We start from the raw sequence: 18,855 nt of genomic DNA, 5'->3' as shown, positions 1-18,855 counted from the left end.
CTATATAGGAATGGTCAGAGCTAGAGATTCAACCCAGGCAACCTCACCCCAGCACCCATACTCTTGGCCATTTTGCTAACCAGCTGTCTGGTAATTTGAGGCTGTCCAAGTTGTACACTGCAAAACTCCAAGTCATACCATTCACTATGGATTTGCATTTTTACCACAACTTCCCAGCAGGTGGCAGTAATATGCCATGTTCTAATGGCAGCACACAATTTTCTGACATGGCCTAGGGAGGGAGCATCTATTTCTTTCTTTCTCTCTCTCTTTCTTTTTAACGTTTATTTTGAGAGAAAGAGAGAGAAAGCATGAGTCAGGAAAGGGCAGAGAGAGGGGGAGAGAGAGAGAAGGAGAGAATCCTAAGCAGGCTCCACACTGCCAGTGCAGAGCCCAACAAGGGTCTCGAACCCACCAACCGTGAGATCATGTTGGACACTTAACCGACGAAGCCACCCAGGCGCCTGGGAGCATCTGTTTCTAATTTTCCCGAGGGCCTTTGAGCTCACAATGTCTCTTACAATATACGCATGTAAATACAGGTTATGTATATTAAATACAGACCTAGTAGACATTGTGAGGGAGATGCCTACATGATGCAAGTTGGATACAATGCCACAGCTTCATTGGAGAACCCAGTTTGCAACGTCATTCTGATTTCGGTTTTAGCTTCAGTTGTACTGAGACAACCCTAGCAGAAACCTATAACTAGCACCACAGGTAGGGGAAAAAGTTGCTTTTGTGTGTTTTCACAGACAAGTGTGATCAACAGGCTAACAATGGGTAAGGAGCTCCAAGCAGATGGAACAGGAAATGAAAGGCCATTTTGCTCACTACGCTCAGTGTATGATTCCTTAATGTTTACATTTTAATGGCAATACTTAGGGTAATTTTAAAACACTTATTGAAATTCCAGCAGGAAGAATAACTTTGCTATTGTTTGACGCTGCCCTCTTTTCTCATTGAAAACAATTTGTTAATTTTTCTTTTAATAATACAGTTTCTTAGAGACATAATTTTATCATGTTAATGTGTGTATGTGTGTGTGTGTGTGTGTGTGTGCGCACGTGCATGTGTGTGTTGATACATGTTGGGATATACATCTTTTTAGATTTTTAAAAAATATTTTTGAGAGAAAGAACGAGTTGAGGAGGGGCAGAGAGGGAGGGGAACAGAAGATTTGAAGCGGGCTCTGCACTGAGAGCAGAGAGGTAAGGTGGGTCTCAAACTCACGAACCTTGATATGACCTGAAGTCAGACCTTAACTGAGCCACTCCAGTGCCCTGGGATATGCATCTTATATGTCAATAGAATCTAAGATGCCATCAATGGTAAGAATTGTCTTTAGGTACCACAAGGGAAAAAAACAGAAATTTTTTTTAAAGTTTTTTTTTTTTTTAATTTTTAAGAGAGAGACAGAGAGGGAGAGAGAGCAGGGGAGGGGCAAAGAGAGAGGGAGAGAGAATCCCAAGCAGACTCCACACTGTCAGCATGGAGCCCAATGTGGGGTTCGAACTCACAAACTATGAGATTACGACCTGAGCTGAAAGCAAGAGTCAGACGCTTACCCGAGCCACCCAGGCACCCCAAAATACATAAGTTAAAATAAGCCACGCTATGACTGTAAGATTAACTCCAGTTAAATTCTTCGAATCTATGACATAACATTCCCATGAATTCTTTGTGGGTCAGCTGCCACTACGTGCATACACAGGAAAGCAACGCATGCTGGTACAGGGAGGTGATGTGGCCTCTGAAACTCCACCTCCCAGTGTTCAAGCCCTCGTGTGGTGCCCCCTCCCCAGACTCTGGGCTTGGCCACGTGAATGACTTTGACCAAGGTGATGTCAGCAAGCACGATGCAAGCAAGGGCTTGTTCTCTTGGAACCGCTGTGTGAAGAGATCCGCCCACCTTCCTGGGGAGACCACGTGGACAAAGAGATGCTCGGCCCACTCCCAGTGGTTCCGGCCATCTCAAATGAGCTATCAGACACGTGAGTGAAGTTGGCCAGCCTAATCAGGCCTCTAGCTGACTGTGGCCACATGAGTGACCAAAGCAGGATAGGACTGTCCAGTAGAGCCCAGCCCAGATTGCAGCATCATGAGCAAATAGTGATGGTTGTTCTAAGCCTCAAGTTTCGGGGTAGAGACAGAAGTACATGCCCTTAAGTGTGCTTGGTTTGTTGTCCTTGAGAGGCTCTGAGCAGTGGGGGGCTACGATGGGTCAGAGGGCTTTCAGAGGGGGAGGGGCTCTTTGAGGGATGAGACTCAGATGAAGTCCGGAGCAGAGGCCGTTGGGGCAATTACGAGAAGGGGCATTATGGAGGTCTTCTCTCTTAGTTTGGGTTTCTCCAGAAGCAGGATTTGAGGACAACTTATTGGTAGGGGAGGTGGGATATGACACAGAAAAGGGAAAGCAGTCGAGAAAGAGTATGTTATCAAGCCAGAACCAGTGCGGGGCTTGGAGCTTGACTCTGTTGGGAAACTGAGAGCCTGTACAGAACACATACTTCCACATTATCCTCACAGAGAGGTGAGGGATCTGGAGTATGTATGTGTGTGTGTATTTTAAAGAGAAAGAGCAAATGGGGGAGAGGGACAGAGAGAGAGAATCTTAAGCAGGCTCCACACTCAGGGCGGAGCCCGACATGGGGCTCAATCCCACAACCCTGGCATCATGACCTGAACCGAAATCAAGAGTCGCACACTCAACAGACTGAGCCACCCAGGCGCCCCAGGACCTGGAGTAGTTCTGTGCCATCTCCTTCTGAAAGGAGGGCTGTTAGATGGGAAGCAGTATAAACTCACTGGCATTTAAGGTTGCCGTGCTCACAGCCAGGACAGAGCAGGTCAGACCACCAGATGTTGATACCGTGAGGGTGACAGCGGCACCCACAGTGTCTGCTACACACCCCCCAGGCACCTTCATCCAAACATGCCTACCCAGCCGAGCACCACAGCCACTCCCCTGCACCAATGCCTCCAGAGATTAAGACAAAGACAGTTGAGTCCAAATTGAGTTTAATAAGGAGTTCCACATCGGGGAGGGATTCAATGGAAATGGGGAGATCGGGGACAGGGGGGTCCAGCCAGTGGAGTTCTGAATTAGAAAGCATATGACCTAGGGAACTCACATCTAGAAGAGTCCTTCCCATGTCTCAGAGGTAAGGACCTGAATGGTGTGGGTCCTGGGGAGGTTTGGGGGGTCATCTTAGGAGCTCTACTGGGTGGCACTGGGAGCTATTTTGGGGGTACTCCAAGTACTGTGTCGGGAAATCACATCTGGGGTTCTAGGTGTGAACAGTTGAGTAGGGGCGGGGGCCCCAAAAGATCCCAATGGGGAAAGGGCTAGGGGTCCAGGTGTTTCACAGAAACAATCAAGGGGCCTCGATTTCACAGAAATCATCAAGAAGGCTCCTTGTAGGTGGGAGAGGGGTATTACACCACCCCAAATATTGGGGATTGTTTACACCCCCACAGCCATTTTGGGGTTTTAATGTAAGACCCCAATGGCAGGACATTCCACATACATTATCACGGATTTGCAACATTAGCATACGCTGGCTGTCCCACAGGACGGTGGGGACTGGAAAATCAGTCCAGGTTCTGGGTTTGAGTCCTAAGAGGACAGGCCTGGGGGTGCCACACGGCTCCTTTTCAACAGCTGCCGGAGCTGCAGACAAGACAAGGCAGAGGAAGAGAAGTTAGGGAGGTTGGAAGGAGAGGTGGGGGACACAAACACTGTGAAGTTGGGGGTTAAAGTGGAGAAGCAGAGTAAGATCAACTGGGTTTGCAGGTCAGAGGTTCAGAGTCAAGACTTAGGGTTAGGGACGAAGGTTCCAACACTGAGAAAAGGTTCAGGAGCCAGAACTGGGGATGGAAGGAAAGCTGGGGTGTGTTCCCACCTTGGGGTTACCATTGAGGACTGGGAGTCAAAGAGTAGAGGCAAGGGATCAGACGTCACATTTAGGGGTCAGAAGTCCCACTCTGACGTCAGGGCTGGGGCAGGGCGTTGGAGGTCAAACTTGGGAATCAAAGGTCACACCCCGAAGTCATGATTCAGGGGTAGAAGTAGAGGCCATACTCTGAGGTCAAGGTTGAAGGAGAGGTTAGGAGGAGTCACCAATACCAGGTATGAAATCCAACACTGGGGTCAGAGATCATATTTTCAAGTCAGGGTTGGATAGGGCTCAAAGTCACCTTCTGAGATTAAAATCACCCTCTCAAGTCATGAATGAGTAGCGTCAGGCGTTCACCCTGTTAAGTCAGAGGCCACTCTACAGTCAGGGTGGGCTCAGTGCTCACCCCTTCGGGGCCCGGCCCGGGCCGCAGCAGGTGGACAGGCTGCTCATTCTCCAAGTTTCGCAGTGTTGGATCTGCCCCAGCTGCCAGCAGGCGCCGCACGATGGCCTCCTGGGGTGGCCCAGGGGGCAGGGCAGCCGCCATGTGGAGGGCTGTGTTCCCATGGGCCTGGAGACAGTGAGGGGAGGACTGATAAGGATTCAGACTCAGCTGGCCTGGACCCTCAACAGGTACCCTTCATATTCTACATTCTGCCACACCCGAGTCCCACACTCCCGCCTTCACATCCATGTCCCACATGCCCCCCGTGACATCCCAGAATCCCCTCTACAATCACATTCCACACACCCCTCTATGTCCTATGCATTCCCCCAATTACATCCACATCCTATACAGTCCCCACCCATGTTCCATACGTTGTCCCCTCCACAGCCATAGCCCACAGGACTCCCAACATCCCACTGCCCCTCTCTGTCATATCTCACACAACCTGCACATGCCAGCCTAGGCCCCTACCTTCATGTTGACAAAGGCCCGCAAGTCTCCCCGTGGCAGCTCCAGCAGCAGCTGAACCAGGGTGGGATTGGCAGCCTGCACGGCCAGATGCAGAACCGTCTTATTGCTCTTGATTTCCTACAGAGAAGGGAACAGCAGAGGTCAGGCCAGTCCTCACACCCAGGGTCCCTCCCATGGAACCAAGAGCCTTTAGACACCTTGTCTCCCCTTTACAAGCACCCAGGGGTGCCTTATACACTTATAGGTGTTGTGCACCATACAAGAGTACCACGTTTAAGGGGGTGCCTTTCACATCGAACGCATCCCAGAACTATACATTTATTATGACAATTTTCCAGCCCAAGTGACTCTGGGCTAGCAGCTGCCTGGCTACCCCACATTCTAAGAGGCACAGTAAAATGTACCTGCATCCCACATGGACAGTCTTTACCTATAAGGATGGGACCTGAGCAGCATCAATCAGGGGCCTAAGCAAGCCTATATCCACTTCTATACTGAGTTGTTCTCTTCATATTTTGGAGCAAATAAATGCATTTTCCAGGGTGAAACCTTATTATGTACCCTTAAAGAGTTTGTAATGATAACGGACATTAAAAAATATTATGTGTTTAGGAATGCCTGGGTGGCTCAGTTGGTAAAGCATCCGGTGCCTCTCTCTCCTCAGGTCATGATCTCACGGTTCATGCGATCAAGTCCAGAGTCAGGCTCTACACTGACAGCAAGGAGCCTGTTTGGGATTCATTCTCTCTCTCTCTGCCCCTTCCCTGCACATGCATGCACGTGCGTGCACACACACTCTCTCTCAAAATAAATAAGCCTTAAAAATTAAAAAAAAATATATGTTTGTCTCTACAAGGCAAAATAACCTAGTTGGCTCACCAAATATATTATGAAGAGAAGACAAGGAGATGGAGGGAGAAGCTCTAAATTAGGAGGGACCTTAAAAGTCTTATTATGGCAATATGTGGGCTTTATCTGGATCCTAGTTTTTGTAACGAAAAAAAATAAATATCCCTTAGGGTCAATCAGAAATTTGAACACAGCCAGGATATTTGGTATTTTGAGATTAATTTTTTTAAGGTGGAATAATCGTACTGAGGTTAAAAGAGTCCTTAACTTTAAAGACACAAATATTTATGGATAAAAATATGCTCAGGCTTGCTCTAAAATAACATAGGGATGCATGGGTGGCTCAGTCGGTTAGGCATCCGACTCTTGATTTCAGCTCAGGTCAGGATCTCACAGTTCGTGGGATCCAGCCCCACATCGGGCCCTGTGCTGACATGGCAGAGCCCATTTGGGATTCTCCCTCTCCCTCTCTCTCTCTGCCCCTCTCTTACTCACTCTCTCTCTCCCAAAATAAACAAACACCAAAAAAATTTTTCTAAATAAAATAATACAGGAAAGTGAGGGGATGGATGGGGCAGGACTGGCTACTAGTTGCTGATTATTGATGTTGGGTACGGGGAGTTCACTATACCATTTTCTGTAGTTTATCTGTGTTCAAAATTCCTTAACTAAAAAACAAAACTAAATAAGTCGATGTTTAATTCTCTCAGCCAGCCTGCGAAGAAGCTACGATCAGAGGAAGGAGAATAATATATTTATGAAGAGGTGGATTCTGGCGTCAGACCACCTGGGTTCTAATCCCTTCTCTGATACTCACAAGCTGTAAGATTTTTGACACTGTGCCTCAGTTTTTCTTACCAGTGAAACAGAAAAAGTGATAATAGCACACACGTCAAAGGATGTTTGTGGACTCAATTAGCTAATCCATGAAACGCAGCACTAGATGAATAGTAGGTGCTGGATAAATATAAGCTAAGATCAGTAATGTTACTCTTAGGGGCACAGAAAAATGAAGTCATAGGCTCAAGTTCACATAGCTGGGAAGAGACGAAGCCAGCATTTGTTTGAAGCCCCTGGACATCCAGGTGACCCGCCCCACACCATCCAGGTGACCCACCCTCCTAGGGGCGGCCCACTGCCCAGCTCACCTGGCTGGTGTGATCAGCACCCATGTGCAGCAACATTTGGACACAAGCCAGCCTGTCTCGGGCCTGGGTACTCAGCACCCGGGAACATAGGTCAGGTGGGTGCATAGCAACATTGAGGGCCAGGATGGCCGTGTGGAGAGGGGTGAGGCCTGCAGAATGGAGACAGTGAGGGCTCTGTGTCTGAATTACCCACCCCACCTGCCACACCTGCCCTGCTCACCACCCAACTTACCCTCAAAGTCTCTGGCTTCTAGGTCAACCTGAACCCCGGAGTTAATCACAGCCTGAGTAAGAGAAGGCAGAGTGCTGGATTAGAGTCTCCCTGGGCCTCCTAGCCCCGGAAGCCATGATTTGAGCAACCAGTCCATCCCATCCACCCCCCTGGTCAGCGGGCCATACCGAGAGGACTCCTGGGAGCCCATAGGTAGCGGCCACATGCAAGACAGAACGTCCCCGATGATCGGTGGCATTGGGCTCTGCCCCCAGGTTCAGTAGATCCTCCACAATGAGGGGCTGGTTGGCGGCGGCAGCCACCAGGAGAGGGGTCTGCAAGACATAAGAAGGTCAGTCTGGGGCCCCCGTCTGAAATCCAGGCCCCAGACCTTCTGCCTTCAATCCAGGAGTCCAGGCCCCTGGCCCTCACCTTGCCCTTATGCTCACGAATGTCCAGATGTCTGTACATTTGGAGCATCTCAGCTGCAGCATATGCTGCCCAGCGCAAGCCACGAGCCGCAAACAGGTGCAGGAGCCTGAGGACAGGTAGGGGGACACCAGTGAGCACAGCACCCCAGCTAAGCCAGGAGCATGCAGACCGCGATCCCCCATACTCACGTGTCTCCCTCCTCATCCTGGGCCAGCAGCCGTTGTGGCCCCAAAGCCAGCATGTGAGCACGGGCTGTGTCCAGAGACGGTCCGGTGGTCACGGGAGGCATCTGTGGGGGTCCTGAGGGGAGTCCAGAACCTCTCCAGGATCCTGCCTGTGGCAGGGAAGGTTCTGCACAAAGCCGGGTATCCAGGGGGTCCTGAAGGGTGCATGTGGTGGGAAGAGCCAATCAGCTGAGCATTCTCTCTTCCTAACATATATACATACACATACAGAGTGCCAGGTACAGTGGCTGGGTGTCCCATCTGTACCAAGTGACCTTGGACCTCTGGGCCTCAGTGTTGCCCATCTGAAGAACAGGACCTTAATCCAGCCTGAGGGCAACTGGGGATTTTAGGGGCCCTTCAGTATCCTGTTCCCACTCTGTATCTCACCTCCATCCCCACAGAAAATGGACACTGGCGCCCTGGGTCGGAGGGTGGGTAGAAGTCGGGAGTCAGGAAACCTTCAGCAGCAGAAGCAGGGTAAGAGTAGGGGCTGTCTGTGTAGGCAGCATGCGTGTTGGGGTCCCAGTCTGGAAAGCCCGTGGTGGGGGCCAGGCTGCCAAGTCCAGAACCCACAGTCTCCTGGTGTACTGGCAAGCGAGAATGGCCTGTGTGTGAGAGGAGGAGCAGGGGCAGGCCTGGTTACCAGAGTCAGGGAAGTCATCAAGGCCGGAGGACCTGTGTGAGAGCCCGGAACCTCCCAAGGTGCTGGGAGCCAGTCCTCGTCCGTGTGGGACACCAAAGGGCTGGGACCCCGAATCCAGGACGCCGAGGGGTTGGAAGCTTGGACTTCTGAAACCTGGACTCCTGGGACACTGTGGGGCTGAGGGCCTAGACTCCCGGAGCAACGGAAGGCTGGGAGCCTGGGCCCCTGCAACACGGAAGGGCTACGTACATAGATTACAGGGCTCCAAAGAATCTGGGAGATCAAACTGCCACTGGGTCCCAGCAAGAGAAGGTCTGACTCCTACGCTCCCAAAAGTCCTAAGATTTGGAACGTTTGAGTCCCTGAAGAAAGCTGGGGCTGTGAGCTGAGGGAAGCAGATGATTTTCCAGACTTACCTGCCTCACTCTCATTCACAGATGGGGTCAGGGACTGGGCCAGAGGAGGTGGAAACTGTCCCTGTAGAGGCAGAGACAAAAAGGAACAAGGGAGAATTTCTATGACCGATCCCCCAGCATCCATTCCCCCACCCACAGCGTATCTAAGTCAGGACTAGCCTCTCATCTGTTTTGAGGGCCCAGCAGGCCATCAAGTCCTTGCCCAATGGGGCAGAGCCTCATGAGAGTTGTAGTTCACAAGGCTCCATGGGCCTTACCGGTACCCCACCAGCATCAGGCTGCTGCTGACGGCGCCTCTGTTCCTCCAGGAGCTTCTTCACTGTTTGTGACGGGCAGTGGCTGCGTTCACCCCGGCTCACTGGGGGGGGGGGGGGGGGGGGGGGGCAAGGGGGGAGGGAAGGGGGGGAAAGGGGGGGGGGAAGAGATGGAGGGAAATAATTAGGGGTCTTTAAGTCACCCAACCACGCGGGGGAGTGGTTTTGGGCTCCCTGCCTCGCCCTCCTGCACGGAAAAACTGGCACATTGACTCCGCCTGCGAACTCCAAAGCCAATCTTAGCTTTCAGGTGCAGCATCCGCCTCCGCCGCCGGCCGCCGTTTCCTTCCCTTTGCTTCGCACTTTCCCCTCTGACCCAACTTTCCACCAGCGTCGTGGAAACTGAGGAAGGGGGAGGAGGGCGCTCCTCTGCAGCACCTCCCCCCAACTTCCGTGAAAAATCCCAGCCCCCAGACCTCTCATTCCCGAGGCCTCGGGGGTCGCTGGGAATCACTCCCTGAGACGCCTGCACAACTAGGTTCTCAACATCTCTGCCCTAGAAGCTGACACACTTTCCTCTGGAAACCAGGCGTCCGAGTCCGCAGCCCCTCTCCCCAAGGAACCACGAATCAATAGCCCCTAGCTCATCTGGGTTCCAGAAGTCCAGACCCCATTCCCCCTTGAGACCTAACAGTCCAGGCCCCATTTTGCGGGAGTCCGAGAGCCTAGCACCCGTTTCCCCAAGACCCAGGAGTCCGGGCCCTCAGCCTCTTCCTCTCTAGCACCTGGGAGTCCCAGTTTGCAGAAGCCTGGTCCACACCACCCCGGAAGTCCGGGCGTTCAACGCTCACCCTTCAGAGCCCGGATTCCGGAGGAGGAAGGGTTAAGCGGGGGAGGGCGGACTCGGAAACAGCCCAGCCGCGACGCGCTGACGTCACCGCTCTCACGCAAGGGAATCTTCCAACCACCCCTTCCACGCCTGGCCGCGCGCAGCAGGTGTCCCGCTGAGAGGCGGGGCGCTTGGCCAAGCGTGGAGCGCGTGGAATCCCCGCACGTGGGGAATTCCCGAGCAGCCCAGGGACCCAGGGCTGGTGGAGACTCGGGAATTCCCGGGGTGGGGGGTAGGGTCAAGGCCTGCGTGGACCCCTGCGGCCAGGCGCCGGATCTTACCCCCGCGGACCCGTGGCTGATTTTTAAGCAACCACGCCCCCTCCCCCAGGACTCAACCTAGCCCCTTTCTACACTCCTTCCCAGCCCCGTCCTCCCACAGGACCCAGGGGTCGGGCCTCCAGCCCCTTCACCTCCGGGACCCGGGATTCCGAATCTCCAATCCCCTACCGCCCAGGACCCAGGAGTCCAGAACCCCAGCCGCTCCTCCATCACCACCCAGATGCCCGGGCCTCCTGGCCCCTCCAAACACCAAGTACCCTCACTCTCAGCACCCAGGCCTGATCCTCCCAGCTCCGTCTCTGGCATCCTCAAGAGCCGGACTCCCAGCCCCTCGCTCCTTCAAGGGGCCGAGCGTGTCTCACCTCCCCACCCCACCCCCATTACCTCGGGGATTCCGTGGCGCGGATTGCGGGCCCCCAGGGCCGCGGCCTCGGCGCTGCGCCAGCCTCGCTCTTTCCCGCGGAGCCGCCGCCGGGTCCCCGATCTAGAGTTGGTGCCCCGCGAGTTTTTAAACTGGGGTTCTAGCACCGCCCGGTCATGGGTAGGGCCCCGCCCACAGGCCTGGGAGTCCCCGTGTCGCGCTCTAGCAAGCCGAGTCTCTGAATGGGCGGGGCTGACACTGCGAGCCAGACTCCTGAGTCTCCCAGGAAAGAGGCAGCTGGGGGCCCCATCTTAGGTCTGAAGGAGAAGTGGGCCCAGAACAGCCGAGTCCTGAAGGAGGAGAGCACTGAGGGCCTAGACTTCTGAGGCTCTATCCAAGGGGGTGATGGAGGTTTCGATTTCTGGGCCCTGGGCTGAGCGGGGACAGTATTACTGTGTCCTGGGGTAAGAGGGGACTGGGGTCCCGGTCCCCAGGGAGGGAAGATCTGTTGGTAAGAGCGACCATAGGTGGGCTCAAATTTCTCCCTTTCCCCCACATCACCTTCTTTTTCAGAGGGCAGTTCTCATATATTCATCATCATTAAAAATGATTTATTACTGCAAGAGAGGTACTTTGCTGGGCGCTGTGGTATAGCTGTGAACTAAGCAGCCAGGAATTCCCAGCCCTCAAGCCAACTGACATTCCAGGGGAGGCTCATTCTCGGTTCCCATCTCAGTGATCATGTTAATCATTTCTCTCGTGCTCTCAAGGCTTCTGCTCCCCTGGTTCTCCTCCCTCACATGCTGTTGCTTCCCTGGCTGTTTCCGCCTCTTCACCCATTCTTGGGGGCCAGGGGCACTCCTCTGTCTGTACTCACTTCCTTGGTGACCTCATCCAGTCTCGTGGCTTTAAATACCATCCATAAGCCATCAACCTGAAAATTTACATTTCCAGACCAGATTTATCCCCTGAATTCATAGATGCAGCTGTGGTCATTCAGTTCCACAAGGAATCTCTCAGGCATTTCCAACTCCGTGTCCCCAGACCTTGACACTTTCCCCTAAACCTGCTTCCCCTCATTTGCCATCTCTGTCCAAGGATGCCCCAACTTTTCAGTTGCTCAGTCCAGAAGTTTTGGTCATCCTGAATCCCTCTGTCTCTCACACACCCATACCTACATGGTCAACAAATTTTGTTGGTTCTACTTCCAGAATCTTTCCATCTCTCCAGTGCCCACAACCTGGTCCATCTGTCACCTCCCACCTAGACAAACATAGCAGCCTCCCTGGTCTCTGACCCTACCCCCAAAGGCAGTCACAGGGACTCGCCACTTCTACCCCTCCCACACACACAGGAAGCAGGTGGCCTTGTCACCAGCAGGGTGATATCCGCTATTGCTTGCTTCTCTACTCCCCCACTGTTCCTCAGGACTTCTCTGGACCAAAGCCTTTTGCCAGCCCCCTTCTAGCCCCTACCCACCATGGCCCCTTCAAGTGACATCCTGTTCCTGCTTTTGCTCCCAGGTGAAACCAGTGGCTATGGGGGGTGGCAGGCACGGTATTTATGAAAAGGGTGGCTCAGGTGGCATCTGAAGGGAGGGGTGCTGAGAGCAGATCCTCCCAGTACCCCTTCCTTCCTCGAGATCCATTTGGCTTCAGAGGCTGGTTCTCTGGGGAGAGAAACGGAGTCTGGAGCCTCTGCCTGTTAATCGCCCCATCTCCCTGCTGGGTCTGTCTCTACTTCTACTTCTGATGTCCTATCTCTGTGTGTCTTTGGGAGCTCCCCTTCCCATCTGGCCTCTTTCTCATCTGCTCCCTCTGGAATGGAGGTTGCTTCTCAGGACACCACCTTTCCCTGCACCCTGTTTTGGGAACCACCTCTCCCTGCTGACCCACCTTCCCTCTCTTTTCACAGTGGCTGTGGCTCTGACAACCCCAGGTGAGAAATCAGCACTCCTTCCCTTTTGCCATGGCCCTTCAGGTACTGCTTCTGTCCCTAAAGTGTGGCCTGAGGGTCCTGGAACACCGCAGGTCACCACCTCACCTCTCACCCCCAAATCAGAGCCCCCAGAGGACCTGCAGCCCTCTCTGGGTCCCCGTATCACTGCTCTCATCACCAAACTGAAGCCCCAGGGACTCAGCCACCCCCCAGCCTTCTTTGGGAGTACCCACTAGGCCCGAAGCACCACCCATGTCTCTCTGTGCTGGGACACCCCCACCTGTCTCCAGTCCTCCACCTCCCCTTTCATTCCCCAAGTCAAACCCAGGGAATCTCAGACACCCCCCCCCCCCCAGGGACTTCCTCTGTCCCATATGCCCAAAGTGCAGTCCTGAGGGTCTGGAACCCCCCCCCCCCCCACCTCAATCCCCTTCTGTCTGGGCGCCACCCACCAGGTTCCTGTTCCGGATGTGGGCCCCCCTCCCTGCCGATGCTGGTAGGCCTCATGGCCGCCGATTTGGTGGTGTCGCTGCTGATCGTTGCGGTGGTGTTTGTGTGTGCTTGCCCCCGCCGCAGGCCCACCCAAGGTGAGGGCAGAGACAGGATGGGGCCCGGAGGGGCTGATGGCCCTAGGGAGGGGGTCCCCGGGGAGGTGTCCTCCAGGGAAGCCCTGGAGGATATGCTGGGGAAACCCTGGGGGTGGTGCATGGGGGAACTCCTGAGGAAACCCCTGAGGCAGGGGGTCCCCAGGAAGGTAGAGACGTGGGTGGCTGGTAGGTGGTCAGGCCTCATGCTTTCTCTCCCCCACCCCCAGAAGATGACAAAATCTACATGAACATGCCTGGCAGGGGCTGACCCCCTTGTAAGCGACACCTTTGACTTCTGACCCTCTCATCCTGCATTGTGTGTGGTGGCACAGGATACCCACTCCCGACTTGGGTTGGAATAAAGCAACTGAAATACCTCTAGTTTTGTTTGTTTGTTTGTTTGTTTGTTTTTTAAGATGTTTGGGGGGGGCGCCTGGGTGGCTCCATCAGTTAAGCGTCTGACTCTTGACTTTGGCTCAGATCATAACCACATGGTTGGTGAGATGGAGCCCCGCGTCTGCACTGACAGCTCAGCACCTGCCTGGGATTCTCAGTCTCCCTCTGTCTGCCCCTCCCCCACACTCTCTCTCTCAAAAATAAATAAATAAACATTAAAAAAAAAAAGACTGTAAGGGCGCCTGGGTGTGGGTGTCTCAGTCGGTTAAGCATCCAACTTTGGCTCAGGTCACGGTCTCGTGGTTCGTGGGTTCGAGCCCCGTGTCGGGATCTGTGCTGACAGCTGGGAGTCTGGAGCCTACTTCAGATTCTGTGTCTCCCTCTCTGCCCCTCCCCTGCTCACGCTCTGTCTCTCTCTGTGTCTCAAAAATAAATATTAAAAAATTTTTTAAAAACAATTTAAGTCATCTCCACAGCCGATGTGGGGCTCGAACTTACAACCCTGAGATCAAGAGTTGCATGCTCTTCCAACTGAGCCAGCCAGGTGCTCCAAAACACCTCCAGTTCTAAGTCTTCCTCAAAGAACCCCAGGGTCCCCAGAGCTTCCCTCCCTCCCAGGAACTTCACATATCCCCTGCTCCTTCAGCCCAGAGATCTGGAATAACTCAATAGTGTTTTTGTGTGCCATGTTTATTTGGGAGCAGTGGTGAAGAAAAGTCTGACATCTCAGGGAGAGCACTCTGGATCTGGATCTTGGTGGAAGGAGGAATAAGGTGCTGGGTAGGCATCAGGAATGACTGGATCCAGGCATCAGGTTGTCGACTGCTGTGCTTTGGGCTCATTTGTAATATGGCCTCTGTGTGTTGAGGTCACTGTAGACATCTGACCTCTGACCTTGGAGCTCCTAATGGGAGAGACAGGGTGGGAACCATCAGTGGAAGAGGTACGCTGAATAAACTTAAAACAAAATTCAGCCTTCTCCCAGTGGCCTGTAAAGCTCCTAGCAGCTTCGTCAGCCTTGCAACCATGGAAGAGATCTGGATTTTAATCGAGTGCATTCAGTCTTTCCCTTTCTGCTCTGCCTCACCATCATGTCCCAGCCTCAGGGCCTTTGTGTGTGCTGTTCTTTCTGCCTAGAACACAGGTTTCCTAGATATTCTCATGGATGGTTCCTTTTCCACCTGCAAGTCTCAGCTCATGTCACTTCCTCAGAGAAGCACTTCTTGATACCCCATCTAATTTCTCCCCTCCACACGCACACCCCAGTCACTGCCACACCAGCTTTATTTCGCTCATGATACTTTCCCCCAATGATATTATGTTAATTTGCTTCAAGTCCATCTCTCCAACTAGTATGTAAACTGTTGCTGTGTAGGTGCTCAACAAATTCTACCAAAGGATAAATAAATTAGAATAATGCTTTCCCCCCAAATTTCACTGCCCCTGGTAACTGAAAATCTCCCTCATTCTTCTGGACCTCATGGAGCCAAACTCAAGATTCTTTCACCTTACAAAAAGACTTTTTAATCCACAAGGGAAGCAAAGCAAAGCTGGCTGCAAGTAAGTAAGAGATTTCATAGAACGAGGCTCACAATTGAGGGGGAGGTTTATGGTCCAAAGAGACAGACTTCAAACTGAATCCCTGAAATCATATGCAAACGACTGGTCTGGGTGCACACCTCGATGGGAAGGGGTCTGTTCAGCTTCCATTAGATTCTCACAGGAGCCCATGACCCCCAAAAGGGTTGAGAAGGACATTGACAGAGAGGCAAGAGAAGGAGAGATGCCTCTGTCTGCATGGTGGTTCTTAAGAAGGGTTTCAAGGGTGCTTGTACCGCCCCTAGATTATATGTACAATTTTGTAAATTTTTGTGCGGATTTTCTGAGGAATCTCTAGCTTTCATCAGCTTCTCAAAGCGATACAGGATCCCTCCTTCCAAAAAATTCTAAAACTCCTCTCTTCGGAGTTACTGAATTAGAGCTGAATTATATCCTCTTGCCCTTCTAAGAGCTTCTCCCAGAAATCATTCTGTCCTGAACAATTCAGTGCCTGCCTGAAGGTTAAGGCCTGCATTTGCCCTTGCAAAGGTAAAGCCATCCCTGGGTTTTCTCACACATTTTAAGCTGCGCATAAGGTCATGATTGATGACTGAAAGCCCTTGTGGACAGATCATGAAAGCCCCGTTAGTCTTTGTGGGTTTGAAATGTTGCTGAGAAAGTGGCTTTAGGGTCTAGGTCCTAAAGGGACTGGGGAGGTGTTTAGGACAGACATGCACAGGGTAGGAGTGAGATGTGAGAAGCTGGTTTTCTCACCTGATATGGCGACTCTGTCTCCGTAATGCGCTGTTTCCTGGTCACTGCTGGGGGATGGGGAGTAGTGCAGGGTGCAGAGACAGTTAAGGTGGTGAATCAGGACAATTTTGTCCCTCCATCAATGTCCCTTTGGATGGTTGTGACTTGGGAGCTTACCCCTCCCTGCCAGGCAAGTCCTCAGAGGGGCCCAGGCTCTCCCCTGCCGTCCCCACTCACCGTCCACAGCCCCTCGCCCCCGAGGGAACAGCCGGCCCAGGGAGTACACAGCCAGGGCGATGAGGAGGGTCAGTACCAGGTCCCCCAGCACGATCCCCGCCAGCACACCGGGACTCACCACGGAGCAATTGCATTCTGAGAATGTGGCACAGGGGGTTTGTGGGGCGGTCAGTGGGAGTTGGGAATTGGGAGGAGGTGCCAGCAGGGGCAGGTTTGGAAAGACTGGGGAACAGAGATGGGGAAGTCTTTGGGAGGCAGGGAGGGGAATTGCAGGGTCTAGGCCTACCGTTCTGTGCCTGCGCAGGGCTAAAACCTGAGGAGAGAAAAAGAAGGTAAACTGAGGCCTGGGGCTGTGACTGCAGAGTGGGCACAGAAGCTGGGGAGGCTGGGTCCTGAGAGCTAGGAGATAAGAGTGGAGAATGATGTCTGGTGGGACCTGTGGGTCAGCGTCAAGGCCCCTGGACTGTATTACTTTCACCCTGACCTGCCCTGTTGCAACACCGTTAGAGTCCCCCCACCCCCGCTTCTGCCAGAGGCCAGATCTTGGGGGCTCAGGCTCCGGGAGAGACCCACACGTTTTAGGGAGCTGGGGATCTGCTTCCCTCCACCTCCCTTTTGATTCTCCTTCTACCCTGCTCTCTGCTCTGCTCCAAGCTGAGCCCAGGGACGGGGGAGGCAGTTGCAGAAGCCCCCAACTCACCACCCACAGTCAGGAGGAGAGGCAGGAACAGCAGCCTGTTGGAAGGTCCAAGGACCCCCATGACGCAGGTGACGCTGCTGGACACCAGAGTTCAAGGGCCGGTGGGATATGGTGTAGCGTCCAAGTGAAGGAGGAAGTCTGAGGTGGGTGGTGGCAGGAGGGAGGAGGGGACAAGACAGGAGGAGGGACAGAGACAGATAACGCCAGAAAGAATCAGGCCAAGACGCTCCAGGGGCCATGCTATAGCCCCTAACTACCGGAACATAAAAGGAAATGAGCCAACCCACCCCCACTCGGGGGTCAGCCATCGGTGTAACGGGAGAGTCAGTAGCTATGATTGCCGTCAGCATTGCCTCTTCCTGGCTGGGCAGCCTTGAACAAGCCATTCAACCTCTCTGGTCCTCAGTTTCTTTATCTGTAAAATGAGGAGTAAAACAGTACCTATTTTGTAGGGGTATGTGGGGATGGAATGAATTAATGTTTCTAGAACAGGGTCCCACACTTGTCAGCTTTTTATAAGCATCAGCTATAATTATTTGATACTCAGAGCCTTGTGATGTTTACAGGATATTAAAAGAGAACCATCAGGATATGGGCACTAATGAGCCACAGGCACTCTGTCCTAAGTGTTAATTCATTTAACCCCCACAGCACCCTTCTGAGGTAGATGCTCTTATCCCCATTTTACACAAAGGTAAAGACACTTGCCCAAGGTCACACAGGAAATAAAGGTGATAGTGAAATACAGGACCCAGGGACAGATAGTTGACCCTTAGAAGAGGAAGAAAAAAAGAACCAAGACGAAAGAAAGATACGGAAGGAGAAAGAGATGGCGAGGCCGAGAAAGAGAGAGAGAGAGAGAGAGAGAGGCAGGCAGTGACACCAAAACACACAGCACAGACACAGGATTGAGCGTTTGGGGTGAGGCAAGTGGGGGGACAACATGGTGACCACTGGGCCAGGCTGGGCTGCTCCACCAAATAAGGAAGTAGCTGGAAGTGAGGACAGAGGGAGGCACCCAGGGGGAGACAGGGACTTCTAGGCCCCTACAGGAGCCTGAGCTGGGACTGGCTAGGAGGAACCTGAGGTTAAGGCACTGGGGGATGGGCCAGTGGCAGGAAGCCCCCCTCCCCCATCCAGGCGTCACACCCCGCAGCTCCCTGGGCCTGGGCTTAGGAGAGAAAAGGGGAACCTGGATGCTGGTCATGGGACAGGCTCCGAGTGGCCCTTTGTGGTGGGGGGATTTGGAAGCCAGAGGAGGGTCAGGGCCCAGTCCGAGGGAGCACTGGCTGCTAACAGCCTCTGTCGCCCAGGCCTGGCCAAGTCTCCAACACCCCCACCCCTACCACCGCCAGGTCTGGAGTGAGCACGGAGAGAAGAGGCGAGCTGTGGAGGCCCTAGGCCTCAAGGTGGCTGAAGCTGAGCGAGCCGTGGTCTCAGTCAGCGACCACAGGAAGCTCTCAGCCTGGAGGGTCTTGAATCAGGCGTTAGTGGACTCCCTCTGGCTGGGCAGGGGGAGCACACTGCAGGGGGCAGGGACCAAAGCAGGGGCCAGGCTGCCGCTACAGTCCACAATATTGAGAGGATTTTGTGACGTCTCCGGGAAAAATGCCTGCGTGGCACCCTGTATGTGCTCAGTGAATATTCATCACTATCCTCATCATTACAGTTATCCTTATCAGTACTTCAAGTCTCCAGTTCTGGGCTCCTCTTGCTGAAAGTCCTCCCTCAAGCCCTCAAACTCGGCCCCGCAATCCGGTCCTCCCGGCTCCAGCCAGGCCTGAGCCAGCCCCGGAATCCAGTCTGACAGCGCGCTCACGCACCATCCAATCAAGCAGCTGCGGCCCTTGGGCTGGTGCTGGGTCCGAGTCCCAGAGCCTCCCCTTTCCACTGCTGAGATGTGGGGAAGTCGGAGCTCTCCCAAGGGAACTGACTGAGTTAGTGGCAGATATTTGTGGGAGGTGGGGTAGAGGCTCTTTACCAACCAGAAGTGAAGTATTTCAATATTTTGGCATCTCGTATGATCGCACCGGTACGGACCGCAGAATGCTGGCTGGGGCTGGTCGGGCTGGGCTCTCATGGGTGGGCGAACCATTGAGTGAAAGAAGGCTGTGATGGGGGGCACCCAGCTGACTGTGAGCCACCCTCACAGGGTGCCAGACTCCAGGAAGTGGGC

The 18,855-nt window shown here is 53.4% G+C and overlaps 3 protein-coding genes across 6 annotated transcripts; 1 reads left to right on the top strand and 2 right to left on the bottom strand.

Annotated features, from left to right (window-relative positions):
* Positions 1–3,004: 3,004 nt before the first annotated feature.
* NFKBID (NFKB inhibitor delta) lies at positions 3,005–10,680 on the bottom strand. Its single transcript, XM_060652205.2, has 11 exons — positions 10,553–10,680; positions 9,002–9,102; positions 8,745–8,805; positions 7,647–7,837; positions 7,459–7,564; positions 7,215–7,361; positions 7,048–7,099; positions 6,816–6,964; positions 4,819–4,935; positions 4,306–4,470; positions 3,005–3,673 (listed from the first exon to the last, which is right to left on the bottom strand). Exons 3-11 carry the CDS (start codon positions 8,757–8,759, stop codon positions 3,620–3,622), a joined length of 996 nt encoding a protein of 331 aa, XP_060508188.1. The 5' UTR covers positions 8,760–8,805; positions 9,002–9,102; positions 10,553–10,680; the 3' UTR covers positions 3,005–3,619.
* Positions 10,681–11,419: 739 nt separating this feature from the next.
* Positions 11,420–13,435, top strand: HCST (hematopoietic cell signal transducer). Of its 3 annotated transcripts, none has more exons than XM_078438491.2 (4): positions 11,420–12,052; positions 12,444–12,509; positions 12,923–13,054; positions 13,285–13,435. In XM_078438491.2, exons 1-4 carry the CDS (start codon positions 12,010–12,012, stop codon positions 13,320–13,322), a joined length of 279 nt encoding a protein of 92 aa, XP_078294617.1. In that variant the 5' UTR covers positions 11,420–12,009; the 3' UTR covers positions 13,323–13,435. The 3 variants fall into 3 exon arrangements, with proteins under 3 accessions (XP_078294617.1, XP_078294616.1, XP_060508249.1); XM_078438490.2 differs by having other exon boundaries at positions 11,877–12,052; positions 13,282–13,435; XM_060652266.3 differs by having other exon boundaries at positions 11,889–12,052; positions 12,444–12,467; positions 13,282–13,435.
* Positions 13,436–14,122: 687 nt separating this feature from the next.
* Positions 14,123–16,817, bottom strand: TYROBP (transmembrane immune signaling adaptor TYROBP). 2 transcript variants are annotated; one of them, XM_060652250.2, is made up of 5 exons: positions 16,680–16,817; positions 16,266–16,292; positions 15,980–16,114; positions 15,764–15,810; positions 14,123–14,354 (listed from the first exon to the last, which is right to left on the bottom strand). In XM_060652250.2, the coding sequence occupies exons 1-5, from the start codon at positions 16,738–16,740 to the stop codon at positions 14,289–14,291; spliced, it is 336 nt and encodes a 111-aa protein (XP_060508233.1). In that variant the 5' UTR covers positions 16,741–16,817; the 3' UTR covers positions 14,123–14,288. The 2 variants fall into 2 exon arrangements, with proteins under 2 accessions (XP_060508233.1, XP_060508234.1); XM_060652251.2 differs by having other exon boundaries at positions 15,764–15,807.
* Positions 16,818–18,855: the final 2,038 nt, after the last annotated feature.

Source organism: Panthera onca, chromosome E2, assembly GCF_046562875.1.
Source record: "Panthera onca isolate mPanOnc1 chromosome E2, mPanOnc1 haplotype 2, whole genome shotgun sequence".
In the NCBI taxonomy this organism is placed as follows: Eukaryota; Metazoa; Chordata; class Mammalia; order Carnivora; family Felidae; genus Panthera; species Panthera onca.
Note: the sequence above shows the minus strand (reverse complement) of the source record. Positions and strands in the feature narration are given on the sequence as shown.

Coding starts and splice junctions, on each gene's coding strand:
- HCST (XM_078438490.2), top strand. CDS start 12,010: ATGGCCCCTTCAAGTGACATCCTGTTCCTGCTTTTGCTCCCAG. Junction 12,053..12,443: donor GTTCCTGCTTTTGCTCCCAG/GTGAAACCAGTG, acceptor CTCTTTTCACAG/TGGCTGTGGCTCTGACAACC. Junction 13,055..13,281: donor CCGCCGCAGGCCCACCCAAG/GTGAGGGCAGAG, acceptor CCCCACCCCCAG/AAGATGACAAAATCTACATG.
- TYROBP (XM_060652250.2), bottom strand. CDS start 16,740: ATGGGGGTCCTTGGACCTTCCAACAGGCTGCTGTTCCTGCCTCTCCTC. Junction 16,115..16,265: donor CCCTGCGCAGGCACAGAACG/GTAGGCCTAGAC, acceptor CCACATTCTCAG/AATGCAATTGCTCCGTGGTG. Junction 14,355..15,763: donor AGACAGAGTCGCCATATCAG/GTGAGAAAACCA, acceptor CTCTCCCATTAG/GAGCTCCAAGGTCAGAGGTC.
- NFKBID (XM_060652205.2), bottom strand. Junction 7,362..7,458: donor TTCGTGAGCATAAGGGCAAG/GTGAGGGCCAGG, acceptor TATGTCTTGCAG/ACCCCTCTCCTGGTGGCTGC. Junction 6,965..7,047: donor AGAAGCCAGAGACTTTGAGG/GTAAGTTGGGTG, acceptor TCCATTCTGCAG/GCCTCACCCCTCTCCACACG.